Here is a 24645-nt window from a genome sequence, read left to right as displayed (position 1 = left end):
AGACTAGCTCTCAACAATATCCGCAGGATACTCTTTACAAGAGCACCGGCTCAGATACCATGTTAAGAAGACTGCTAGGGTTTGCACTGAGGACACACAGTGTCCGACCACGACAGAAACACAAAGACACAGACACAAACAAGACACAGAGGGCAAAACTCAAACCCTAAACGCAAAACTCAAAACTCAAACACAAAAACTCAAACACAAACAGAAGAAGGGAGAGAGAGAACACAACTCTGAAGTGAATGAATGTAAGAGTGTACAGTGTGCTCAAGGGCAGAGCAATGTCCGAGTTGATGTCCACCGAAGACGGATCCCAAGTCTGTGACCACCAGTTGGAGTGTAGGAGTGCTGAATAGTGAATAGCAGCAGGCTGGTCACCAAAACGCAGCAGTCTGGAGGCTAGAAACTGGTAAACGCATCAGTGTACCACCGATCACGGGCTGGAAACTGTGCATAGTCTGCTGTAAACAACAGGCTGAAATAGTGTATGAGAGTGTGAGGGCCTGCAATGCTAAAAACGCAGGCTAGCTGACCCTAGAGATGATTGACAGCAGGCTGAACAACAGTCTGGGACAGTTTGGAGCAGTCGCCAGCAACTGAGAGCTGTCGCCTACAGCAATGGACAGGCTGAAGATGATGTGGCTGCAATCGATGATGGCTGGACAGCAGATGGAGGCGGACTGCAGGCTGGAAACTGGGTGCTAACAGCAGCAGAGGGTGTGTGGGCTGGTGTAACCTGCAAAACAAGGATAATGGCTGAATGGGGGCAGCCTGTCTATTTATAGATGTGAAAGGGCGCCCCAAAAATTAGGGTTTCCACTAAACTTTCTCCAACCGCTCCCCGTTTTAGGGTTTCTGCTGAACTCTCTCGAACCACTCCACATTTTAGGATTTTACTCTAAAAGAGCATTTTTAGTGTGTTTTGGGGCTGTTTAAGAGACTAATCAATAAGTAATGCATATTTTAGCTCAACATCTGTAGACATCTTCACCTACAATGCCTGCACAAACGCAAAAGAAACTCCCTCGGGTTGTGAAAACGCAGCCTGGTAGGGCTCTTTTCTCCACTTCCCCAACCTTCTTCAGTCATTGAAGGTGATGAAAATGTAAAATCTACGCTTGAAGGCCAAAAACACAACCTTTCACCTCTTCAAACAGCAAAAAAATTAACAAACTGTGCTCCTTGCCTATGCGCCCACGCTCGCTTCAGCCTTGTTCCGATGCGCAGCCCTCCTGCTCATCCTCGAATGCTCAAAATGTAGCCTTGTGTCGCGTTGAAATCTCCTCGTCAGGTAGATTCTTGACTCAGTCAGTCCATCTTCGCTGCTCTGATACCATGTGAGAGTGCAGCAATGCAGAAGCGCGGGACCAAGACTGAGAGAGTAGAGTGAACACAGAGAGGAGAGAGAGAGAGAGAGAGAGAGAGAGAGAGAGAAGAACAAGAAGATCTAATGTATGAAGTATGCTGAATACAATGGAATACAGATATGTACACGGGCGCAGTGCATATGTCTGCATATCTCCACCTCAATAATGCCACTGCTTGTTAGCGATTGTCATCCCCTGGACAGTGCGGAGCAGGGGCAGCTGGACAGTGCGGAGCAGGCAGCCACGTCACCAGTGCCACGTCAGCTGCCACGTGGCAGTCTGGTCCAGGTCGGACAGATTTGTACCAGTCGGCTGCATTTAATGCAGCCGACCTGTCATATTTTATTGCATTTTCCCACGCTATTTATAGCCGACAGCCAGCACATTATTTCTCACTTGTGATTGCAGATTCCAGTAGGAGATCGTGCAGATTGCAGCGTATTTCGAGGTGAACAGCAGGTGGCATCATCGAGGTGGAGACACGCAATCACGCGCACTGCGCCCGTGTACATATCTGCATATCTTTGTATACAGCATACCTTATACAGCAGATCTTCATCTTCCACTGTCTCTTTCTCTCTCTCTTCTCTCTATGTTCACTCTCTCTCTCAGTCTTGGTCCCACGCTTCCGCATCACTGCACTCTGACATGGTATCAGAGCAGTGAAGAAGGACTGACTGAGTGAAGAACTTGCCTGAAGAGGAGATTCCATCGCGACACAAGGCTGCGTTTCCAGCGTTCGAGGGCGAGCAGGAGGGCTGCACATCGGAACAAGGCTGAAGCGAGCGTGGGCGCGCGGGAAAGGAGTCCAGTTGGTAAATCTGCTGCTGTTTGCTGCTGTTTGAAGAGGAGGAAGGCTGTGTTTTTCAGCTTTCAAGTGCAGGTTTTACTTTTTCATCGCCTCCGGCAATTGAAGAAGCTTCGGGACGCTGAAGAAAGAGCCCTAGCAGGCTGCGTTTTCACACTCAAAGGGGGCTGCTTTTGCGTTTGTGCAGGTATTGCAGGTGAAGATGTCTACAGAGATTGACTTGGAGTTCCAGACGATCATGGATCGGAAGGTGCCTGTCTTACCGGCTCTTCCCTCAGATCAAAAGCTCGATGGCGACAATTACCACATCTGGCGCGTGATGATGTTGGCCATCCTTGAGTCTTACGATTTGGCGGAGCTTGTACAGGAGGAGATCGACCGGCCCTCGGCGAGAGATGAGTCCAAACTCTCTTCCGATGCTCGTGCGGAGTTGGCCAAGGCCCAGACTCACTGGGACAAACTGAATGCCCGGATTTGTTCTTTTCTTTTTCTGTCTTGTACTACAGCCGTGATAGCCCACATCGAGCACTTGACGATGGCTCGGGAGATATGGCTGGAGCTTGACCAGGTGTATAACCGGATGACCCTTATGAAGAGGGTTTCTTTGGAGGTGCAGATGCGGACCTTGTCCGTGAACAAGTCTTCTTCGTTGCGGGAGCACATCAACAAGCTTAGATAGCTTCAGATGCAGGTTCAGAATGCGGGGAAGCCGATTTCCTCTGATGACATGGCGATCACACTCTTGTCCCAGTTGCCGCCACGTTTCGGTGCTTTTTACTCCGCCCTTATTGCTTCGGGGTGTGAGTCTACTCTTCGTTGGGAAGAGTTGGTTCCTATGGTCTTGGACCAAGAGGAACAACTGAAGGGACAGCATGCTTCCAAGTCAGAAGCCTTGACAGGTCAAGCATCTCAGAAGAAGGGGAAGGACCAAAGACAAGGACTCGAAGGATTCTGGAGCGGTGGCTGCACCCTCATTAGCTGCGTTTCTTCATTTAGCAGTCATTGAGGACTCTACACCGAAGGCTTCTGATACTGCGATGACAGCCCCACAAGCTCGAGAGTGGATCATAGACAGTGGTGCCTCCCGGCACATGACTCCTTCATCAGTTGGTGTTGCCCAGTTGCGACCTTCGTGTGGGCAGATTCTCATCGGAGATAGCTCTTCGGTGTCTATTGCAGGACGGGGTGAGATGCAGCTTATTCCAGATGGACGTGGCGGTACCCATACCTCAGAGGTGTTGCATGTGCCAGGTTTAGGGTATCATCTACTTTCGGTTCATAAGATTTGTTCACTTGGACTTTTGGTGGAGTTTGACAGTGATTCGGTACGAGTTCTTGATCGTGGATCAAGAAAGGTTCTCTCATCAGGATATGAGGAGAACAGCATCTACAAATTGACGTCTTCTGCCACTCTCACTACTCTTCTTCTTACCTCTCAGACACAATCCGAGCTATGGCATGCTCGGTTTGGTCACCTAAACTATGATTATCTTCGGAGGGCGTCACGTGGACAGCTTGTTCGAGGGTTGCCGGACATAGTGGTGAGCCAGCAACCATGCATCTCCTGCATTCGTGGGAAGCAGCATAGGGATGCGATTCCCACCAAAGCTTCACGGCGGTCTACTTCACCGATGGAGCTTGTATCTACGGATCTTTGCGGCCCTATGAGGAACGAGTCCTTGAAAGGAAGCTCGTACTTCATGTTGATCGTAGATGACTACTGCAGGATGACTTGGGCCTGCTTCTTGGCGTTGAAGTCGGAGGCTTTCTCCCACTTCAAGGATTGGCTTCTCTTTGAGGAGAATCGCTCGGGCCGGCGATTGAAGACCTTGCGCTCCGACAAGGGTGGTGAATTTGTTTCTCATGAATTTGCTCGTTTTTGTGCAGATAGAGGCATTCACCAAGAGTTTGCTAACATCAACACTCCTCAAGAAAATGGCATTCTTGAACAGAAGAACCGAAGTGTAATCGAGAAGGCGCGCACCATGATGGAGCACCAACACACACCTCAGTTTCTGTGGGCCGAGGCTGTGGCTACTACAGTCCACATCCTCAACCGATCCCCCACTTCGGCCGTTGCTGGGATGACACCTTTTGAGGCTTACTTTGGGACTAAGCACGATGTTTCTTATTTTAGGGTTTTTGGGTGTGATGCCTATGTTCACATTCCCAAGACTCATCGTGATAAATTTGAAGCGGCTTCCCGAAGACAGGTGTTCGTTGCCTACAGTCCCAAGGTTATCACTTGTATAATCTCGTAAAGCGGGATGTGTACACCAGTCGAGATGTGCGGTTCGTGGAGGTTCCCGCCATAGCAGCGGGTGAGGAGCATCCAGTTCTTGGAGATCCGGGGGAGAGTTGGGCTCCTGCGACAGTTCCTTTGGAGCCAACACCTTGTGATTCTGATTCTGTTTCAAATACAAAGTCTATTGTTCCACCGGTCACCCCCGAGGAGCTACCACCGGTGGATATCCCAGAGTCTTCAACTGATGGAGAGTGACGAGGAGAGATCCGGCCTCCTCCTCGTTGGGTCCGTGACACACTCCGAGATTCAGGGATCGAGGGGGTCCCTGAGAAGTGGGGACCGCAGGATGGTCCGGGCGGTCACGGCGGCACCAGGCACATTGTACGGAGCTTGTTTGTTCTAACTATTGTTTGATGACCCGTGTTATGCAGGATCGAGAGCCCACCTCTATAAAGGAGGCTTTACAGTCCGCACCATGGAAGAAAGCTATGGAAGCCGACTTGGAGGCTATTGAGAGGAATGGCACTTGGTATCTCGTGCCTCGCCCCTCTCATAAGAAGGTGATTGGCGTCAAATGGGTCTTCAAGACCAAGTACCTTAGCGAAGGTTCTTTGGACAAGCACAAGGCTCGCCTTGTTGCTAAAGGTTTTGCACAGCGCCCAAGGATTGATTGTCATGATACTTTTGCTCCCACTGCTTGTATGGCGACTATTCGAGCTCTTCTTGCCTTGGCTGGCCATAGGAGATGGCCTGTCTACCAGTTGGATGTGAAGTCGGCCTTCCTCGATGGTGATTTGAAGGAGGAGATCTATATAGAGCAGCCTCCTGGCTTTGGATCTTCCGATGGGCAAGTCTACAGGTTAAAAAAGGCCTTGTATGGCCTTAAGCAGGCTCCGCGTGCATGGAACGAGAAGATTGACTCGTTTCTTCAGTCACAATTGGGATATCGGCGCTCCAAGGCCGATCCGCAGCTTTATTATGTATACACTTCCGAGGCTGGCGATTGTCATCCCCTGGACAGTGCGGAGCAGGGGCAGCTGGACAGTGCGGAGCAGGCAGCCACGTCGGCTGCCATCTGGCAATCTGGTGCAGGTCGGACAGATCTGTACCAGTCGGCCGCATTTAATGCAGCCGACCTGTCATATTTTATCGCATTTTCCCAAGCTACTTATAGCTGACAGCCAGCACATTATTTCTCACTTGTGATTGCAGATTCCAGTAGGAGATCGTGCAGATTGCAGCGTACTTCGAGGTGAACAGCAGGTGGCATCATCGAGGTGGAGACACGCAGTGTCGCACACTGCGCCCATGTACATATTTGCATATCTTTGTATACAGCATACCTTATACAGCAGATCTTCATCTTCCACTGTCTCTTTCTCTCTCTCTCTTCTCTCTGTGTTCACTCTCTCTCTCAGTCTTGGTCCCACGCTTCCGCATCGCTGCACTCTGACACTGCTATATACCTCAAAGTATGCTGCAATCTGCCCAATCTCAGCCTTGAAATCTGCAATCGCCAAGTGTAATACTCTCGAATGGCTGCCTGGCTAGAAAATACATATGTACACAACCTAACTGAGGAAAATGCATGTCCAGGGGATGACAGTCTCTAACACATATCCTAGGAAAATGCATTTACAAGACTTTGGCTCCAATTTGCTACGTTGTTCTTTGCGTATATGCACAAATGTCTCGCAACCAAACACTCTCAAGTGTGTATACGAAGGTGGCTTGCCCGACCACACTTCTTGAGGGACTCTCCCCCCCACCCCCAAAGACCTGTTTGTCACAACTCTATAGAAATAGAATTTGTATCCTTTTTCACTAATTTGTCTATATAATGATTTATTAAAAATTTGTTTCCTTTGCACTAATTAGATATAAAGAAAAGTGCATTGGAGCTGGCCACTGATGAGTGGTCACAGGTTATGGTGGATTCACGCGGTGGGTTAGAGAAAAGATAGTTCACACTTTCACCTATATGGCCCGATTGGGCGCCTGTAACCAGAACTCACGCATATCAGGGTTAGACTCGCACACAGAAAGGATTGATGCCTTGAAGTGTGGGCTAGATCCGCCAGAACAAACAGTTACAATCAACAAGATGGCATGATCATGAAATGCTTGTACAATGTGCATGTGTGGGCTGAAAGCTTGAACTGCACATTTCTTTGCATAGGAAAGTCACATGAAGATTCTGATACCATTTTTGCGATGTATACGGAAAAATCTTTCATATGACACCCATATTGGGGGGTCCCTAAATTTTAGGAGGTCCCTAAATTTTAGGAGCCTCAAATTAGCCTAAAAATGCTAGTCCTAAAAAATAGGGATGTCATTCTAAAAATAGTAAATTCTGTACTGTGACTGTGCTTACTAAATTTGGTTGTTTCTATTCTTGACAGTATTCAGCCCAAAAAGGAAAGCCATAGAGAAGAGACAAGTGTCAAGACACTTGTCACACAAGTTTCCAAGTGTCCCACCACTTGTCACATCTCATGACATGTGGCTGGACACTTGTCTTGTGCTACTCCACTTTCCCCTTTTGTACTAGCTCTTCCCCCTCCTATAAATAAGAGCTCGTTTTTCTTCATTCAGCATCATTTTTCTTTGCTGTAAACTCATGTACATCACCCATAGATAGCCAAAAACTGGCCCCATCCATCCCCATCATCATCCCCCACTTCTCCATTATCAAATTCCTTCATATTCCCTCTTCTATCACTACTGTTTTACAGGACAGCAAGCCTGTAAATTCATTACAGCATCTCCTTCTCGAGCTCTTTCTTCCATTTTAGCAACAAGAAGCAAGCCCTATTCATGTACTGCTGATCAACGATGGAGAACGGCTGATTTTCCCTCTTTCTTCTCTCATACTGTAAAGAAATCAGTTCTTATCATTGCATAATAGATAATGCATGTGTGTTTGTACATCTTTGCATGATCTTGTGAGAGTGAGAATTACTTCTACTCACTCTCAGGTTGATTGTAACTGAGCTCTTCCCTAAGGGACTTGGGTTGAGCAAAAATACATTCCTTCGGGGGGGGTTGCCCATCTTCAACCCTCAATCTTGTCTCCATTACTTTTACATTTTCATGGATGTAATTTTGTGAGTAATTTTCATTTTCAGCTTTAAGTGTTCATTCTCTTTTATATTAAATCTCGAAAACAAGCAAATATCATAATTGTTAAGCATACTATGTTGTTCGGGGCGTTTACACTGTTTGATGGCTGATTTATCAAATGTACAGCTATCATAACAACCTCTACCCAAAATCCATGAGGTAATGCAGTATGAGACAGCATGGTACAGACTTTCTCCTGAATAGTCCTATTCATACATTGTGCAACACCATTTTGGGGCGGATTATAAGGAGCAATGAGCTCCCTTTTTATCCCTTTGCTATCACAAAAGGCCTGAAAGGCTTTGGACACATATTCCCTACCACTATCAGAGCAAAGACACTTTAATGTCTTGCTAGTCATATTTTCAGCAATTGCCAATAATTTTTTTAACTTATCCAAAGCCTTGTATTTACAACGAATCGGATAAACCTATACTTTGCGTGTGGCATCATCAACAAAAGCAATAAAATATTTTTTTTCCCCTAGAGACAACCCTAGCATCTAACATATATCTAAATGTACCAACTCTAAGGGTGAAGATTTTAGTGAAAGAGACTTTTTATGTGATGTTTAAGCATGCTTGCCAAAAATATAATGACCGCAATGGTCAAAATCAGCATACCTCAAACACGGCAAATAACCCAAATAGAAAGTATTTTCATTCCAGTTTGACTCATGTGTCCAAACTGGCTATGTCACAAAGACGCACTTGGCTGCTCGATTATGGCAACAACATGGTCATGCACACTAGATACACGTAACGGATATAGAGTATCACTTTTAGAGCCTTTACATATCTTCCATTTGTTATTCCCAAAAGTGGTATAATAGCCTTCATCATCTAGATGCCCTATGCTTATCAAGCTCTTCTTGAGCTAGGATACATGCCTCACATACTGAAATGCCAATTACACATTGCCAATCTGTGCAATGTCACATGCATAATTGTCCCCAAAGTGGACAACACCATGTCTAGCACTATTGTAGTCAAAGAGCCACTCACAGTGTGGTGTTAAATGGAATGAGGCACCTAAATCAAGAATCCATGTGTGTATGTCATTATCAGAATGTGCAATCAAAGACTGTGTACTAATAAAAGCAAAGAGTACATCACTGCCACTATCACTCTCGTGACTAACTACATTGACTTCCTCTATCTTTACATTGCTCTTCTTTGAATGTTGGCTGTCCTTTTTCTCACCTTTGTTATCATCATTGTTTTTGCCTTTGCCCTTTTCTTTCTTCCACTTAAAGTGCCCTTTTTTGTCACAACGATGGCACTCCACATTTTTACCACGAGACTTGTTGCGTACTTTGTTGTTAGAATTGCCCTTCTGTTGGGATCTGCCTCTAGTATAAAGTGCATTGGAAGACTTGCTTACTGAAATATTTTCCCTATTTAGCTCCTCCATGACTAAAGAGCTCTCCACATCTGAATGTAACAGCATACCATTAGAATTACTCATTGTTATTTTAAAAGTGTCTGAACTTCCGACAAAGTGCATAGCAAAAAGGTTGCCTTGAACTCCTCATCAATGTGAAATTCCAAAGCAATCAGTTGGCTGAAAATAGAGTTAAACTCATTCAACTGTACAGACATGGTTGTACCTTCCTTCATACAAAGGTCAATCAATTTTTTCAACCAATGAACCTTACTGGCTACATTGTTTCTTGATATTGAAGAGCAAAGTGTCTGACACTGAAAGCTCTATGGTAGAGCATGCAAGCTCATCTAACTCCTCCCACTCATGTAGATCCATGGTTGCTGGTTTTACCCCTTTTGTCTTTATAGAAGCAATTACAGCCATATCGCGGGCTAATACATCAATTGCATGAGAAAGCCCCAATTTTTAGCTACAATTTCTGCTCCAAATGCATCCACAAGCATAAATTTGACTCTCACGTCAAAAGCCCCATATGTCTTTGCCCAAACTGCTCAAATGACATCAAACATAGCTCCCAAATGGATTGCACAAGTCAATTTTGCCAAAATCTCACAAATTTTGCAAAACCCCAAATTTGTTCAAGATCCTATGTGCTCAATTTGTATAGAAACTCATTGCAAGTACATACCAAGACCAAATTTGACCCAAACTCTGCAAAATTTGCAAAATCCCCAAATTGTACTAGGTCCAATGAGTCAAAATTCCAAGAATTGTACCTGTGCCACTGCAATTTCTGCACGTACGTGAAAAGCATCAATATCTGAAACCCGAGAGAGTGCAAGAATCCTCAAATTGTACTTTGCTGAATAAAATCTTCACGCACATGCCAGAATCCCCAAATTCCAAGAGTAGATGTGTGTCCAATCTTTGAGATTTGTGGAACTGTGCTTGTGCGCATGTGACAATCCACAAAATTTTAACAAAGGATAAACCTTTGAAAAAAAAATAGTGATTACTCCAAAAAAACATTGACACTCAATGGCCGACTGCCCACAAACCTGCGCCTGTGCTGACCTGCCAAGGTGTCGCCTGATTGCCGGCACGCGTATCGCCTGCCTGTCGAGGCATGCATGTTGTTGACTGTCACCCACCTACCTTCACCTGCGCTGATGATGTGGTCTGCACCCTGTGTGTCACCCCCTGCCTGCCTGACATGACCTGCTGCTTACACCTACCTGTCAGCTGCTGACTGCTGGACAGTCCCATGACCTGACTCAGACTGATTCCTTGCAGTGTCACGGCTCGGACAAGCTCCGGAAGCTCAGTCAGGATGGCCTTGAGCTCTGATACCAGTTTTTGGTGTCCCATGCGCAGTGAAGGTTCAATGTTAGGCAATGGCAATGGCGGAGAGAGAAGAAGAAAGAGTGAGCAGCAGCAATAGAGAGTGAGAGAGTGAGATGCACAATATGAGGGTACAAAGAGTTGTACCACTCTTAGGTTTTCTTTTGATAGTTATATGTAAATGACTAAAGTACAAGTGCTAAGGGTGTGTTCACACCCGAGCACGTATAAAAGGCACAGTGGCCCTTTATTCCCGATAGCATAGATAACCCATTGTATACCCTCTAGTACTCCAATATCCTACAATCTCTGTATGATGCATGTACAAGGCACTATATCAAAAGCTTTGCAGAAGTTTACAGAACAGCAATAGATCCTCTTGTCTTGAGCTCGACCCTCCTCACTAATGGCTCTAAGTGTGAGGATATGGTCCAGCATGGTATATCTGCATCTGAAACCTACCTATCCTTGTGCTCTCTTGACTTGCATCTCAGCCCACTCACTAAGTTCATGCTCCAGTATGGATCCATATATCTTGGCCAAACTATGGCCGATCATGATAGTCCTATAGTTGCCAAGGATCAAAGGATCACCACCCTTATAGTGGAATTATAGTATTGTCTGACCAACTCATAGGGAAGCCTTCACATACTGCTCTATTGAGCTTATGTGCTAGTATGAGTGCTAGTATGTAGCAAGCATGTGAGAAATGTTCTACCACTAGCCCATACTCATCCTAGCAGGTCGTACACTTGTCTCCCATAGTCAAGCCAAGCATCTAGATGTAATCTATATGGGGGGCTGTCATTCATGAAATATGTTCCATGCACTCTTGCTATCCTGTCCCAAAATTAAAACAACTAAGTATGCTTGTGCTTACAATCATAAGGATTGCAAGCGTAGGTTACTATCATGTGCAAAATGATCTCTCAATTCCTCTAGCTGAATCATAGGACCCAAGCGAATCAATAGAAATCACTAGAAATGTTGTACCCTGCTCAAGGCAAAGATATCTGTCATGGAGTGATCTAAGATGGTCAGTCCACTGGAAGGTGGCACTCATCTCCAAAAGACAAGCTATTATGGTGGAGACCTATGGAGGCTAAGGATGTCAGGAATGGCAGGCTGCTGGACATGGGCACCATGCTCTACAAAACATGACTTCCTGATCTGCTGTGACCCCCTCTAACCCATGCATGGTGTGCCAGTGCTACTGATATGGCAACATCTGCCAAGCTGGCTATGGAGCTAGCACTAAGGAAATCTGTAAGAACCCACTAGTTCACTAGCAAAGTGGCCTGCGATTGCCTGCTGCTGGCTCACTGGAAAAGTGGCCTGTGATTGCCTGCTGCTCTCTATTCACTCTCAAGACATATGTAAAATATGGAAAAGGAAGGACAGGAAAGAGAATTAAAACTGAACCCCTGGTGTTCTGATCTTCAGTGTGTAGGTCCACCCATATAAATGGCCAGTCATCAAAATTCAATAGTCTAAAGTTGGCACACTGAATGCTACAAGAAAGAACCCTGTTTTCATTTCTGTAGTGAAATAATGCTTGCTCCTCACAAGTCACATACTGAAATATGAACATGGGGAAAACAGGACATAGGTAGAATAATGAATGGCTGGAAACCTGAATCTGACTGATTCTGGGAATCTAACTGAACAATGCAACTTGAGGCAATGGGATCTTCCATCAAACAAATTGCCAAGTGACCACTAAGAAAACAGCAAAAATGGCCTAAAGTATGTAACAAAGCACTAAATATGTCCTTGAACTGATTCAATGCTGGTTAAAACCTGCGATGTTTGCATCTACAGCATCATTTCTAGCTGAATACACCCACTATTACTCTTGTAAGCAAATATCTAACAGTAGTGGATTTCTGCATGACCTGAAACTTTTGTTGATGCATCACATTGTTTGCATTTTTTTCAATCAGTTGTTAGAGGAAACTAACATTTTGATTTCATTACTATATAGCATTGGCATATAACTAAATGGTGAAAGTCTGTAACCAATCTGCTCTATTCCGTAACTTTATAGATTTGGCCCTTTGGCAAGTAGACCTTCAAACTTCAAGAAAGGCTGCTCTATAGTAAAGGGGATACTACAGAACAGACAATAGTCCAAAAACACAAATCAGAGAAACAAGTGAGAAAAGCTTGCAATTGAGATAAGATTACCCAAAAAGCTGGCAATGCACAGAGCTTTCTCCAAGGACCTCCATCTGCCCCTCTCATTTCCAGAAACCTTTTTAGCCGGACCTGGATTACAGATGTACAATCTAGTGGTCTCAAAATTATCTTACAAAGAAAGAATCAAATCTTTCACCCACCCAAGAAAGTGAAACTGCCTCAGATATAACTTTTTGTAACAAACTTCTTTCTGTAATCAAGAGCAGAAGAGACCTCTGGGAAAATTGTTGTGAGATGGTTTTCCCAGTCATTGAGTGTGGCCTTTTCACCAGGTAAACAGGGTAATTTCCCCAGCATGAAATCCTGGATACACAATAGACCGAAATAGGAAGCATGTGCTTAAAACTGAAAGCTGAAAGCAAAAAGACAGTTGCAATTTGTGCTGATTTTGCAACCAATACCAAATATCGACAGCTAAGAAGACAGTCAAAGCTGCTACTTTATGAGCAAGGAACACACAATCATTTCATTCTTTTTTAAAAAGAACCTTGAAAAGAACAGCCACACCAACTTTTCGACTGAGAATATATCACCATTTGAAGCCTGTACACATAATTCTTTGTAGTTTCTACCACCTGATTGAGCTGTAACGTTTGCAGTTTCCCAGGTCACACATTACCCTTGTAATCTCTACCCACCTGATGCTATAAGAAAGTGGTTTACTAGTAAAACATAAGGGATTCAAAACAGTGCAGAAGAGAAGAAACATACCCTAAAAGACATCCCAGAACAATCCACATAGTGCTTATTGCGGTAGACGAAGTACATAGGAACATCAAGTGCATAATCTACATACTTCTCGAATCTGCAAAAGACCAAAATCATAGGAACGTCAAGTGCATAATCTACATACTTATCAGATCTGCAAAAGACCAAAAGTATCAATTGTCCAGCCACACAATTTGAAGGTGAAGGTAGGGCTATTTGTTATCTTAATATCACCTAAGTATTTTGAATGCAGTGAAAACATTTTAAGGGTTTCTCGCTCATATGCTCCCTCAATAATAAGGCTCAATAATAATGTGCATGTTCTTCCAAAGTCTTACAAAGCATACAGTATAACAACTTTGATGCGACAGCGGGATCCAGTGTTCATGACCTTTTGTTCCCTCAAGCATTTTCTAAAGGCTTTGTATTTATATGGGAAAACACACTTACATAAGAAGGTGTAGAGCAATATGAAGGAAACAGGTAAAACATGTTTGGACGTGAACTGTTTGCTTAAATCTTGTACATAATATGCACAAATTCCATCACAATGTAGATGCATAATGCAATACATGTACTGTAAAATTAAGAAGTTCCTGCTCTTATTAATAGGTCCACTTTCAAGTCACAGCAGCTACAAACTGACTACAAACAACTGAAATTAATGCACAATATCACATGATGTACACAATGTTTGAGTTAGGTGCACTTCAAAGTTCAGCCTCATAGTCATTCTATAGGGGCATATAACAAAACTTTATATGTAGTCTTATCAGTAAATTCTTCCCAGCACGTTCTCCAAACGAGCAACAGACTTTGTGCATCAACCACTATTGATGCACATGCAGCCTTACTTGGCCTCAACCTTGAGAGTGCAGAAAATGACCAATACACAAGCTACCAAAAGCAAGGGTCAAGCAATTCACCAACCCAAAACCATCCCTCACCACTTTCACCAAAGATAGAAAACTTCAATCGCAACTAGAAAGAACTTTGATAAAGGTAAAAAGGAAATTTCTTGTCTGCTATCTAGCCACTTTGCATGGAGCTGTCCTAAACTAGAAACAGAAAATATGAAAATAATTTTTTTAACAAGGGAAGGTAAAAAAACAAGTGCACGTACTGCAAACAATAGTTAGATCAGGGCATGAAAAAGTATAAATCTTTGGAGGTTATGAATATGGACAACACACATCAATGTTACATGTCACCATTCATGTCACAGCCCACGTTTGGGCCACATGAATTAGTAAGAATGCATGGATTTATTGCAAGGCAATGGATTAGAGTCATGATAGATAATTCAGCCACTCACAACTTTATAAATTGTATATGACACTCTTGTCAAAAGTATGTCATCTAAACCTTCAAGGTAGTTAAGTACAATTCATACAATGTGTCTAGTACGTTTAAAAACTTATGGGCAAACACACTTGTGATTATATGGTTTGGTGTTTGCCTGATGTACAAACTTTTTCTACTTTCGAAATGGATAAGTAATTCTTCATGCATGTATATACATGAATAAAGACTGAATTGATTGATTTACTAGATGGATTTGAAGTTTTATTCCTAAGGATTTGCATCATGGATTGCCTTCTGATAGAAGAAAGATTAACCATCCAAAGGAATCAGTCAAAAAAGCTAAGGCTATTTCTAAAGGCTTTGTGAAGCACATGTAGAGATGGAAAGGCAAATTGAAGAATATCTAGAGAAGGGGTTTATAAGACCTAGCGATCCACCCTGGGCTCTATAAATTTTATTGGTGGAACGAAAAAAGTTCCTATGCAACTTTGTGTCAACTATAGAGCACTCAATAATATTACGATGAAAAACAGATTTCTAATGCTGTGTACTAAGGAACTTTTTGACCAATTGCAATGGACTAAATTCTTTGTAAATATAGACTTGAAATTTGGCAAAGATTAGGTCAAAACTAAGATCAAAGATGCTTCCAAAACAGCCTTTGGACCAAATAAGTGTACTATGAGTTTTTGGTAATGCCTTTTGGTCTTACCAATGTGCCAGCCGCATACAGGAATGATGCCGTATGGCCAAACCTAGATCATTTTGTTGTAGTCTTTCTAATTGATATCCATATCTATAAAAAGTATAAGAACAAACACTTGGAACATTTAAGAACACAATGAAGATGGATCTCTATGGATAATTTTAGAATGGCTACCTCCATGCAAACTGGAGGACACAACTGAGTGCTTTCCACAAGCAAAAGCTGTCCAACAGCCACTCTCTCTCATGGGAGCAGGCTGGGGGAGAGTGACAAAGACTGTTGTCCTCCATGACAGATCCCGATTGCAGCAACCCACCAATGCCGATGATGAAGGATGTGCTGGAAGGCTGAGCAGGCTGTGACAGCTATGCAAGGGGCTGTCAAAGCAGCATATGACTATGACTGGAACACAGCAGATAGTAACAAAACACAGATGTCAAAATGGTCGCCAGGGTGAGCAGATGCTAGACTGAGGCAAAATGCAGCAGTTGGTATACTAGCAATGGTGGCAGCTGACTTTAACAGCAGTAAACACAGGAGATATGAGGCTGAAGTAGCTGTCCTGAAGGTTGCCTAGCTGCTAGGAGAGAAAATGCAACTAATCTGAGTGCCAGTGACAATGGCAGCAGGTTGAATAGGCAGAAAATGCAGCTGATAGAGAGGGTACAGCAGTGTGAAAAGAGCAGGGTGTGGCAACAAGCCATACAGCAGCAGTGGCAGCTGGCAATTGGCAGTAGGGCAGCACACTGGACAGCAGGCACAAGCAGTGATGATGAGATGAGCTAATGATGATGGGTTGCCGACATTGAAGGTGAAGATGAAGGGGATGAAATTGGGGTGTACACCAAGTCCCCCTTTATAGAACAATTTTAGGTAGCTTAACAGGAGATAGATCTTTAGCAACCAACTCCTACTCAGCAAAACTCCATGCTTGCAATTCCAAATGTTATTCAGGATCAGCTTCTATCTCATTAATTAAAACAAGATGTTGTTGATTCCCCTCTCTAATCAAGTGCATTTGGCTTGGGTATGAATCAACAAAGGGTAAGTTTCAATGTTTTAATCAACTTATTGGATTAAAATAATGCCACCAATGTATATGAAGAATCAAATTAGTGTTTGCAAGGGAACTGCAAGAAAATCCTAGTTTCTCGAAATTCTCCTAAAGAATATTACAAATTATTGATCACATGCAAGCAACTGTATTTTGTTCCTTGAAAAGCAGCTTTCAGTTTCTTGAAATTCTCCTAAAGAATATTACAAATTCTTGATCACATGCAAGCAACTGCATTTTGTTCCTTGAAAAGCAGCTTTCAGTTTCTTTGAATTCTCCTAAAGAATATTACAAATTTATGTACCACATGAAAGCACTGTATTTTGTACCTAGTTTCTTGAAATTCTCCGAGAAAATATTACAAATTCTTGACCACATGCAAGCAACTGTATTTTGTTCCTTAAAATGCAACTGTCCAGGTTAATGGAAATCAAACACGTATACTCTGCTTGATGGCAGATAATCTATCCTTAATCTAAACTCACTTTACTTTCAATCCCAGATATTATAAACAAATCTTTTCTATAATACAAATAAGCTAAAGGGGCCTTCCATGTGTGCACAAAGATCTGTCTCAGTTGCTTATTCAGGCAAGGCCATTACAAAAGTGCTGATTATTAGGAGTATTTGTTCTTCCTAGAAGAAAACCCCAGGCAATTATTGCCAGATCTGTATTCTAATATATAGTGGGATGTCCACACACAAAAGTACCATCCATTTGGTTTGTCCTAGGCCATAGATTAATGACTTGGACTCTGGACAAGCTGTTAGAATATAGAATTTTGAATACATTCGTGTTTAGAAAACAAAACAAAAACAAACTTAACACTTGTCTTCTCTCCCTCAATTACCCCAAACATGCTATGTACTCTTCCTTAATAGCAAAAAGAATTAAAAAGCAAACTCAGAATAAGGCTAGCTTTCAAAATTCACAAAAAGCTCAAATGTTAAATCAGTGGAAGCTACATTCTCTTCTTGCAAGAAGGGAAGAAAAGAAAGAGGATTCGCCTTTTCAGAGCTTAGCTTTGGGAGAATACCTAATAACTATCAGCTTTGAAAATTCTTACTTCAGGAATCACAGGGAGACTGATAGCTGCCACGTGATTGTCATCAAAACTTCATGGCCCCAAACCCTAACCAAGAATTTCAGATCATCAAAGGAATCGACTCTGTTTAAAAATGTGGTGGAGGATTCCAGAGAGAGACCGAAGAAACTAGTCTGACTAAGAAAAATCTTGAAATTACTCCCCTTAGCCAGCTTATATCGCCATTCAAAATAGAATCACTAAACTCAGATCCTTATGAACCTCTTTGGAATTCACTCTTCAAATGCACCAGAAACTCAAACGTCTGGCCTATTTATCCACATGGCAAAATTTTCCTATCTTCTTACTGGCTAAAGTGAAGGTGTCCAAGTCAAAGTTAACTTCTTGCAGTAGTGATGGTTTCTATTTTTCTTATCTCCATCAGCCCTAGATTGCATAGCTCACATAGATTATTCACTAGAAAAAAAGATAATACACAGCCTAAGGCAATTGATACCTTTCAGTAGATTCAATAAAACTGTTAGTTAACTGCTGAGAACACAAATAATGTAATACTTGTAAAACAAGTAATCCAATTTCTGAAAATCAAGGAGTGTGGGAATCATAGTTACCCAAAATCATCATCAAAGACAAACGGAAGCATGCCAGTTCTGGACTTGTCTACATCCTTCCAGATTTCACTGCAAATTATTGAAAATAGTACCAATGAAACTCAAAACACATATACTAAACCATGTAAATATCAAGTAAGAACCACTTCCCTCGCATTAAGTTTGGCTATTAACCTGGGACCAACCCATTAATGGAGGTTTAGCAAGTGTACGTTAAGGCCAATGTGAGTATGAGATTGTGGCATTATACAGTTCAAGATGTGGCTCACTGTCAGGGAGCATAATACACAGCAGAAACCCCAAAAAATATATGCAGATATGGAGGTGAAAGATGTTGGCGTGCAATCTGGTGTACTCACAAATTATGTCACTCAGGTATCCTGCACTTCTACATCAATGACAGGATTAATAACCATGTGCAGGAGTGTGGTACTCACCTTCAAACTACAATGGACCTCGAACACACTCCAGAATATGGTGGGACAGAAGCTCTCTATGAAATCATGTAGGTTCAAAGTGATGAAAAAGCCCCAATCCAATACAAAGCTGACCTATATATACTCCTAACCCAGCCCTAGTGAAAACCCCTAAAGTAGTCCTAATCTATCATAGATGGCCCTAAAAAGAAGGACATGAAACCTAGTAAGCTGCTTCATGACACTCCTACCTTTGTCTACACAATAGGCACTATTTGTAGGCTCATCCTCTAGCTGATTCTATTTTCGCATTTTTGTAACCTGATTCTATTTTTCTAAAGGCCTCTTTTAATGTACCTAATATGCTAACACTTTGAAATCATCCCACAAAGAAAAATACAATTGTCTAAAGCCATACTGTAAAATGACAGTAAACCAGAAATCATTCTTTGTAAAAGCAGGCTAACCTTCTGTAACTTAGAAACCCATTAGGTTTCCCTTCTTTGAAAGGAGAATTTGCAAAGAGTGCTGTTGCAATCTGAAATGCAATAGTGTGTTTGTGAGCACTATGCATCATCTACAGAGGTAAACTTACAGTTAAGAGGATAAAGCATGTATCATAAGACGGTAATAAAACTTCTCACCGGCTGTAATGCAAGCCCCACTCTGAACTTCTTCACCATATCTTCCTCTGAGCTGAAGTCCAAATTAACCTGCTCAAGGTATTTGTTAAACTTGTTACATGATCAACCAATTTGTGAGTTGAAAACCAAAAACCAAAATTTAAGAAAAAATAACAAATTATAGCAACGCAGCAACAAAAGTGCAGTTGCTGTTTGTTGTATCAATCTTGGCACAAAGCTTTGCTGATGCAGATAGCGTTGGATTTGAGGATGAGTAGCAGTCCAAGGAGTGAGAGTGACCGAGAGTTAGAGAGGGAGAGTGAAAGTACAATTAGATTTTGAGTGTACCAACAAATGTTTTGGTACACAAGGAATAAAATGTATTTATACTTAGGGCATATAAGGGTGCATTCACATGAACAACTGAATAATATGGGTGTACTATACACGGAGGTGAAAATGGGCCTTTATCCCAACAACCTCCCACTTAAAGGTCTGAAGTGAACCTCTAACCAACTCCCACTAGGCGTATGCAATGCTCATGCTGAGCTTTGCTTAGACTTTTAGTGAGAACATCTGCAGGGTTGTCCTGTGTTTTGATCTTGGTCAATGTGATTAGACCATCTTCCACAATCTGTCTGATAAAGTGATATCGCACATCTATATACTAATAGACATGCCGAGATCCTCTCCAAGTCTACTCAACCATATAGCTTCCTTAGAAGCTTCAGTAGCTGATATGTATTCAACTTAAGTAGTACTCAGTGCGACAATGTTCTACAACCTGGAACACCAAGAAACGGCCCCACCAGCAACTGTAAAGACATACCCGCTATTGGACCTATGAGTGTCCAAGTCACCTGCCATATCTGCATCACAATATCCCTACAAATTAAGTGCACCCTACCCATAGCAAATACACTTTTTTTGTGTACCCTTTAGGTATCGAAGAATACACTTGACAACCTCCCAATGTGTTTTACAAGGATTTGGCATAAACCTTCTAGCAACTCCCATTGCATGAGCAATGTCTGGACGAGTAGCAACCATAACATACATATGAGAGCCACAAGCTGATGCATAAGGGACTCCCTTAATAACATTTGCTTCCACATCATCTTTTGGGCTATTGGCTTTACTAAGCTTCAGGTAAGGAGGTAAGGGTACCCCAAAAGGCTTAGCTTCAGCCACGTTAAATCTGTCCAGTACCTTTTCAATGTACTTTTCTTGAGATAAAAACAATAATTTTTGCCTTTATCTCTATGAATCCTCATCCCCAAAATATGCTCTGCATTCCCCAAATCTTTCATGGAAAAGGCTAATTTCAGCTGATTTTTGAGAGCATCCAAGCCAATTTTTCTTTTCCTAGCTAGCAACATATCATCCACATACAAAACAAGTATGATGGGGCTGCCATCTGTATCCTTTTTCATGTACAAGCAATGATCTACATGGCTGCGTGTAAACTCATGACATAGCATAAAAGTGTCAAACTTTTTGTACCACTGCCGTGGTGCTTGCTTCAGCCCATACATGCTGCATTTTAGCTTACACACCATCTACTCTTTTCCAGGAACTACAAAGCCCTCAGGCTGTTTCATGTAGATTTCCTCATCAATGTCGCCATGCAAGAAAGCTGTTTTTACATCCATTTGATACAGCTCTAAGTCTAAAACAATAGTGAGAGCAAAAAGCACACGTAGAGTAGTCATCGTCACAACAGGTGAGAAGACCTCTTGGAAGTCAATCCCTTCCTTTTGTGCATATCCTTTGGCAACTAGCCTTGCCTTGTACTTGGATTTCCCATCAACCATCTTTACTTTGTAAACCCATTTGTTTGGAGGTGGCTTCCTTCCCTTGGGGAGAGTCACAAGATCCCAAGTATCATTTGCATATAGAGATTTAATCTCTTCCTGCATAGCTAGCTCCCACTTATTGCTAAATGGGCATAACTTGACCTCTTTGTATGTAAGAGGCTCACCCTCATCTATAAGCATCACATAATGCAAGGAGGGGTCAAACCTGTGTGCTTGCCTTCTTACGCGTGTAGACCTACGTACCCAATGATCTACATTTCCAGGAATCGGGTCTACATTTGGAGGTATGGCATTTTCAGCATTTATTGGCTGGTGTAAGCCATTTTCAACATGCTGTTCATGATGTACAGCACCTTCATTTTCATTTCCAGTACCTGCATTTTCATAATCAGCAAGCCTATCTTGCTGTCCATAAGCTCCTTGTGCTCCTATTTGTTGTCCATCATCATATGGCTCAAAAATAGCTAGCTGATCATCAATTTCAGCCTGTGGTACAGCACCATGAGGCTCATTTTCTGAAGTAATAGGTGGCTGTAAACTCTGAAACTTCACCTTTTTCATATTTTCATTAGAGGCTAAAGTACCTTTCAGCAATTTTTCCTCATTTAACACAACATTACGGCTGCAAATAATTTTCTTGGATTTTGAGTCAACTTTGTTTCTCAGCTCATCCCTAACATGCACAAAAGCATCACAGCCAAACATGTGTAAATGGTCATATGAGGCCGATTTGCCAGACCAAACCTCCTCGAATATGCCATTATTTAAGAACCTGTTTGGAAAGCGGTTGCAAATGTGAACCGCGGTTTTGAGCGCCTCTCCCCAAAATTCATGAGGCGGATTAGCAATGGACAGCATGCACCACACTCTTTCAAATAAAGTCCTATTATATCTTTCAGCAACCCCATTTGAAGAAGGGTTGTAAGGGGCTATAAGCTCCCTCTTAATACCATGCAAGTCACAAAAGGAATTGAATTCAATTGATGTGAACTCACCCCCATTATCAGTTCTCAAGCATTTCAGCTTTGTACCTATTCAAGTGGTCACAAATGCATGAAAAGTTTTAAAAACAACAAACACTTCACTTTTCTTTTTCAGCAAGTATACCCAAATCTTCTTGGAACAATCATCAATAAAGGAGATAAAATATGCAGCACCACCCAACGATTTCACGGGCATACAACATACATGAGAATGCACAAAGTCCAAGACATTGGACTTACGAGAGACACCACAGTAAAATGAACTTTTTATTTGCTTTCCAAAGTGACACTCATTACAAAAGTCAAGTTTAAAGCCTTTTCCATCAACCCTCTTCAGAGAGGTAAGGACATCAAGTCCTTTTTGGCTCATATGGCCTAATCTCTTATGCCATAACTCCAAGTGGCTGCAAATATCAGCAACTGCAAGAAACTTGCCATTCAAGGCTTTACAGTGCAAACAATACAAACTGCCCTTCTTAGTTCCTTTTGCAATCAACATGGAACCCTTTTTCACTTTCCACAAACCACCACCAAACAGTGTGGTGTAGCCATGCAAGTCAAGCTGACCAACAGATAGTAAACTCTTTTTAATGCTAGGCACATATCTGACATCTTTCAACACAAGCTTTTTAGCCATTGTCTAAAGACAAGTGTGCAGTGCCAATCCCATCAATGTTGCAAGCATGGTTATTTCCAAGATACACCTTTCCATAACTGCCTGCATTGAACATACCAAAATATTCCAAGCAAGGAGTTACATGGAAAGAGACACCAGAGTCTGCAATCCAAGTCTGAGTGACACCATCATCAACTAACAAAAGTGCATCAATCACATCAGCCTTGGTAATCTACAAATCCTACATGTGACATACAAGGGCATCATAATCAACTGCACATAATACATTAGCCTCTCTATCCGAAAGCTCCTCTATGACTACACTGAAGGCCATATTCGCCTTTACCTTGCCTTTGTCTGCCTCAAATGCATATGTCCCATCCTCTTCCTCCTTTTTCTATCCTGCGTTCTTCTTTCTCTCTTGTTCCTTCTTGTAATATCTGCAATCAGGCTTCTTGTGGCCCTTCTCACTGTAGTGATAGCAAGTAATGTCACTCTTTTCCTTTCCTTTGCTTTTGCTTCTGTTTCTCTGTCCTACATTTGCATTTTTCTTTTCAGCCTTGCCTCTTACATTATAAGCTAAGTTGTTGCCTTCTCCACTAGACGTACGTCTAATTTCTTCATTCAAGATTAAACCCCTCACCCCATCACATAAGAGATTGGGATTATTGCTGAGGGAAACCATCAAGGTCTCCCAAGAATCAGGTAGTGTCATGATCAAAAAGATCCCCCTCAACTTATCACCAAAATCCAAATTTGCATCCTTGAGTTGATTTAAAATGCCTGTAAATGCACTCAAGTGCTCAGCTGCAGGCTTTGACTCATCCAGTCACATATTCACCAACTTGCACATTAAATACACCTGATTAACAAGTGTGGTAATCTTATAGGTAGTTTTCAACTTCTCCCATATTGCATAACCTGTATCTAAACCCTTAATGTCTGTCAAAATGTCATGAGTGACACCCATCTTTATGTAAGCCACAGCCTTTTTGTTGACTCTAGCCCAATCTACATCAGATATTTGTGCGGGTTTATCTTCCTGCAAAGTATCCTTACAATCCTTTAGGAACAATATGTCTTGCATATGGTCTTTCCAAAGGTCAAAGCCATGACCATCAAACCGTTTGATTTCCATCAAACTCTTGATGTCTGAACTAGAAGAAGTTGCAGCCATTTTATCACGAGCACAAGAGTAAATGCCCTGTACTGCGGAAGCACACACGGAACCAGCAAATATACTGCTGTTCTTTTTCAAACAGTAGCAAATCTCTGTTGTTTGTACATAAACCAGCTACCACACGGTAAAAACTGCAAAAATTTATCAAATTCTGCAAAAAGCCCCAAAATTCCAGGTCCAATAGTGCATAGATGTCAGCCAATCTGACCCAGCTGAGCAAATTTTTACCAATGCATGAAAAGTCCCCCATTTTCTGGGGTCCAATGTCAAGAAATTTTACTCAAAAGAGTAAAATTCTGACAAATTTGGCAAAATCCCCAATTTGATTGAGGTCACCACACACAATGTCTGCAATTTCTAACCTAAATGTCGCTGTCAAGCATGGACGAGATCAAATCCGGGAAAAGCCCCAAATTTTCGGGCTCAAAGTTGCACATAATTGATGACTATGCTTTCACGCATGAACTCCCACCAAGGGAAAGTAATGAGAAAATTTTCTGACCAGAAAATTGACAAGCGGGGCCTGCAACGTGTTCCGTGTGTGTGTGTGTGTGTGGGGGGGGGGGGGGGGGGGGGGGGGGGCTTGCCGCCCTATCGCGTCAGTCACGTGACACGACCGGTCGCCTCTATTCCGTCATGCGCCTACATTCTGCTCTGTCCGCCGGTCTTTCCCCCTCACGTCGTTGCAGCAGTCAGCCGTGCGCTGACATGGAGACCGTCGACTACGACTTGACTGTCACCCGACTGCAGCCATTTCCTGGTCATTGACCTGCCACTACCCGTCACCCACTGCTGCCCTGTCACATGTTGCTGCACGCTCAGTCGCCTACTAGTCACCGGGAGCAGTCTTCTGCTCAGCTGGTAGAACCTGACGACTAGTGAAAATTGTGAGCAGTCTGTTTGACCTGTCAGTTTCAATGACGAGTGACTGTCGGCTTGTACCTTCAGCTCTGATACCAGTTGTTGGATCTGAGGATGAGCAACAGGTCGAGGAGTGAGAGTGACCGAGAGTCAGAGAGGGAGAGTGAAAGTACGATTAGATTTTGAGTGTACCAACAAATGTGTTGGTACACAAAGAATAAAATGTATTTATACTTAGGGC

General features: G+C 42.6%; 1 protein-coding gene across 1 annotated transcript in view; it reads right to left on the bottom strand.

Annotated features, from left to right (window-relative positions):
• GSH1 (glutamate-cysteine ligase) overlaps positions 1 to 24645 on the bottom strand; it is a 102742-nt gene that overhangs the window by 45496 nt on the left and 32601 nt on the right. Inside the window, exons 6-11 of the mRNA XM_087661470.1 lie at positions 18969 to 19037; positions 18792 to 18862; positions 17909 to 17977; positions 13190 to 13283; positions 12692 to 12781; positions 12467 to 12547 (exon numbers count right to left, since the gene is read on the bottom strand). Of these exons, the coding sequence (XP_087517596.1) occupies positions 12467 to 12547; positions 12692 to 12781; positions 13190 to 13283; positions 17909 to 17977; positions 18792 to 18862; positions 18969 to 19037 (474 nt within the window). The remainder of the gene's footprint in view (positions 1 to 12466; positions 12548 to 12691; positions 12782 to 13189; positions 13284 to 17908; positions 17978 to 18791; positions 18863 to 18968; positions 19038 to 24645) is intronic.

This window comes from Lygodium microphyllum, chromosome 21, assembly GCF_053477565.2.
Source record: "Lygodium microphyllum isolate KBCC chromosome 21, Lygodium_microphyllum_v1.1.10, whole genome shotgun sequence".
NCBI lineage: Eukaryota > Viridiplantae > Streptophyta > Polypodiopsida > Schizaeales > Lygodiaceae > Lygodium > Lygodium microphyllum.
This window is presented reverse-complemented; position numbering and strand designations above follow the sequence as displayed.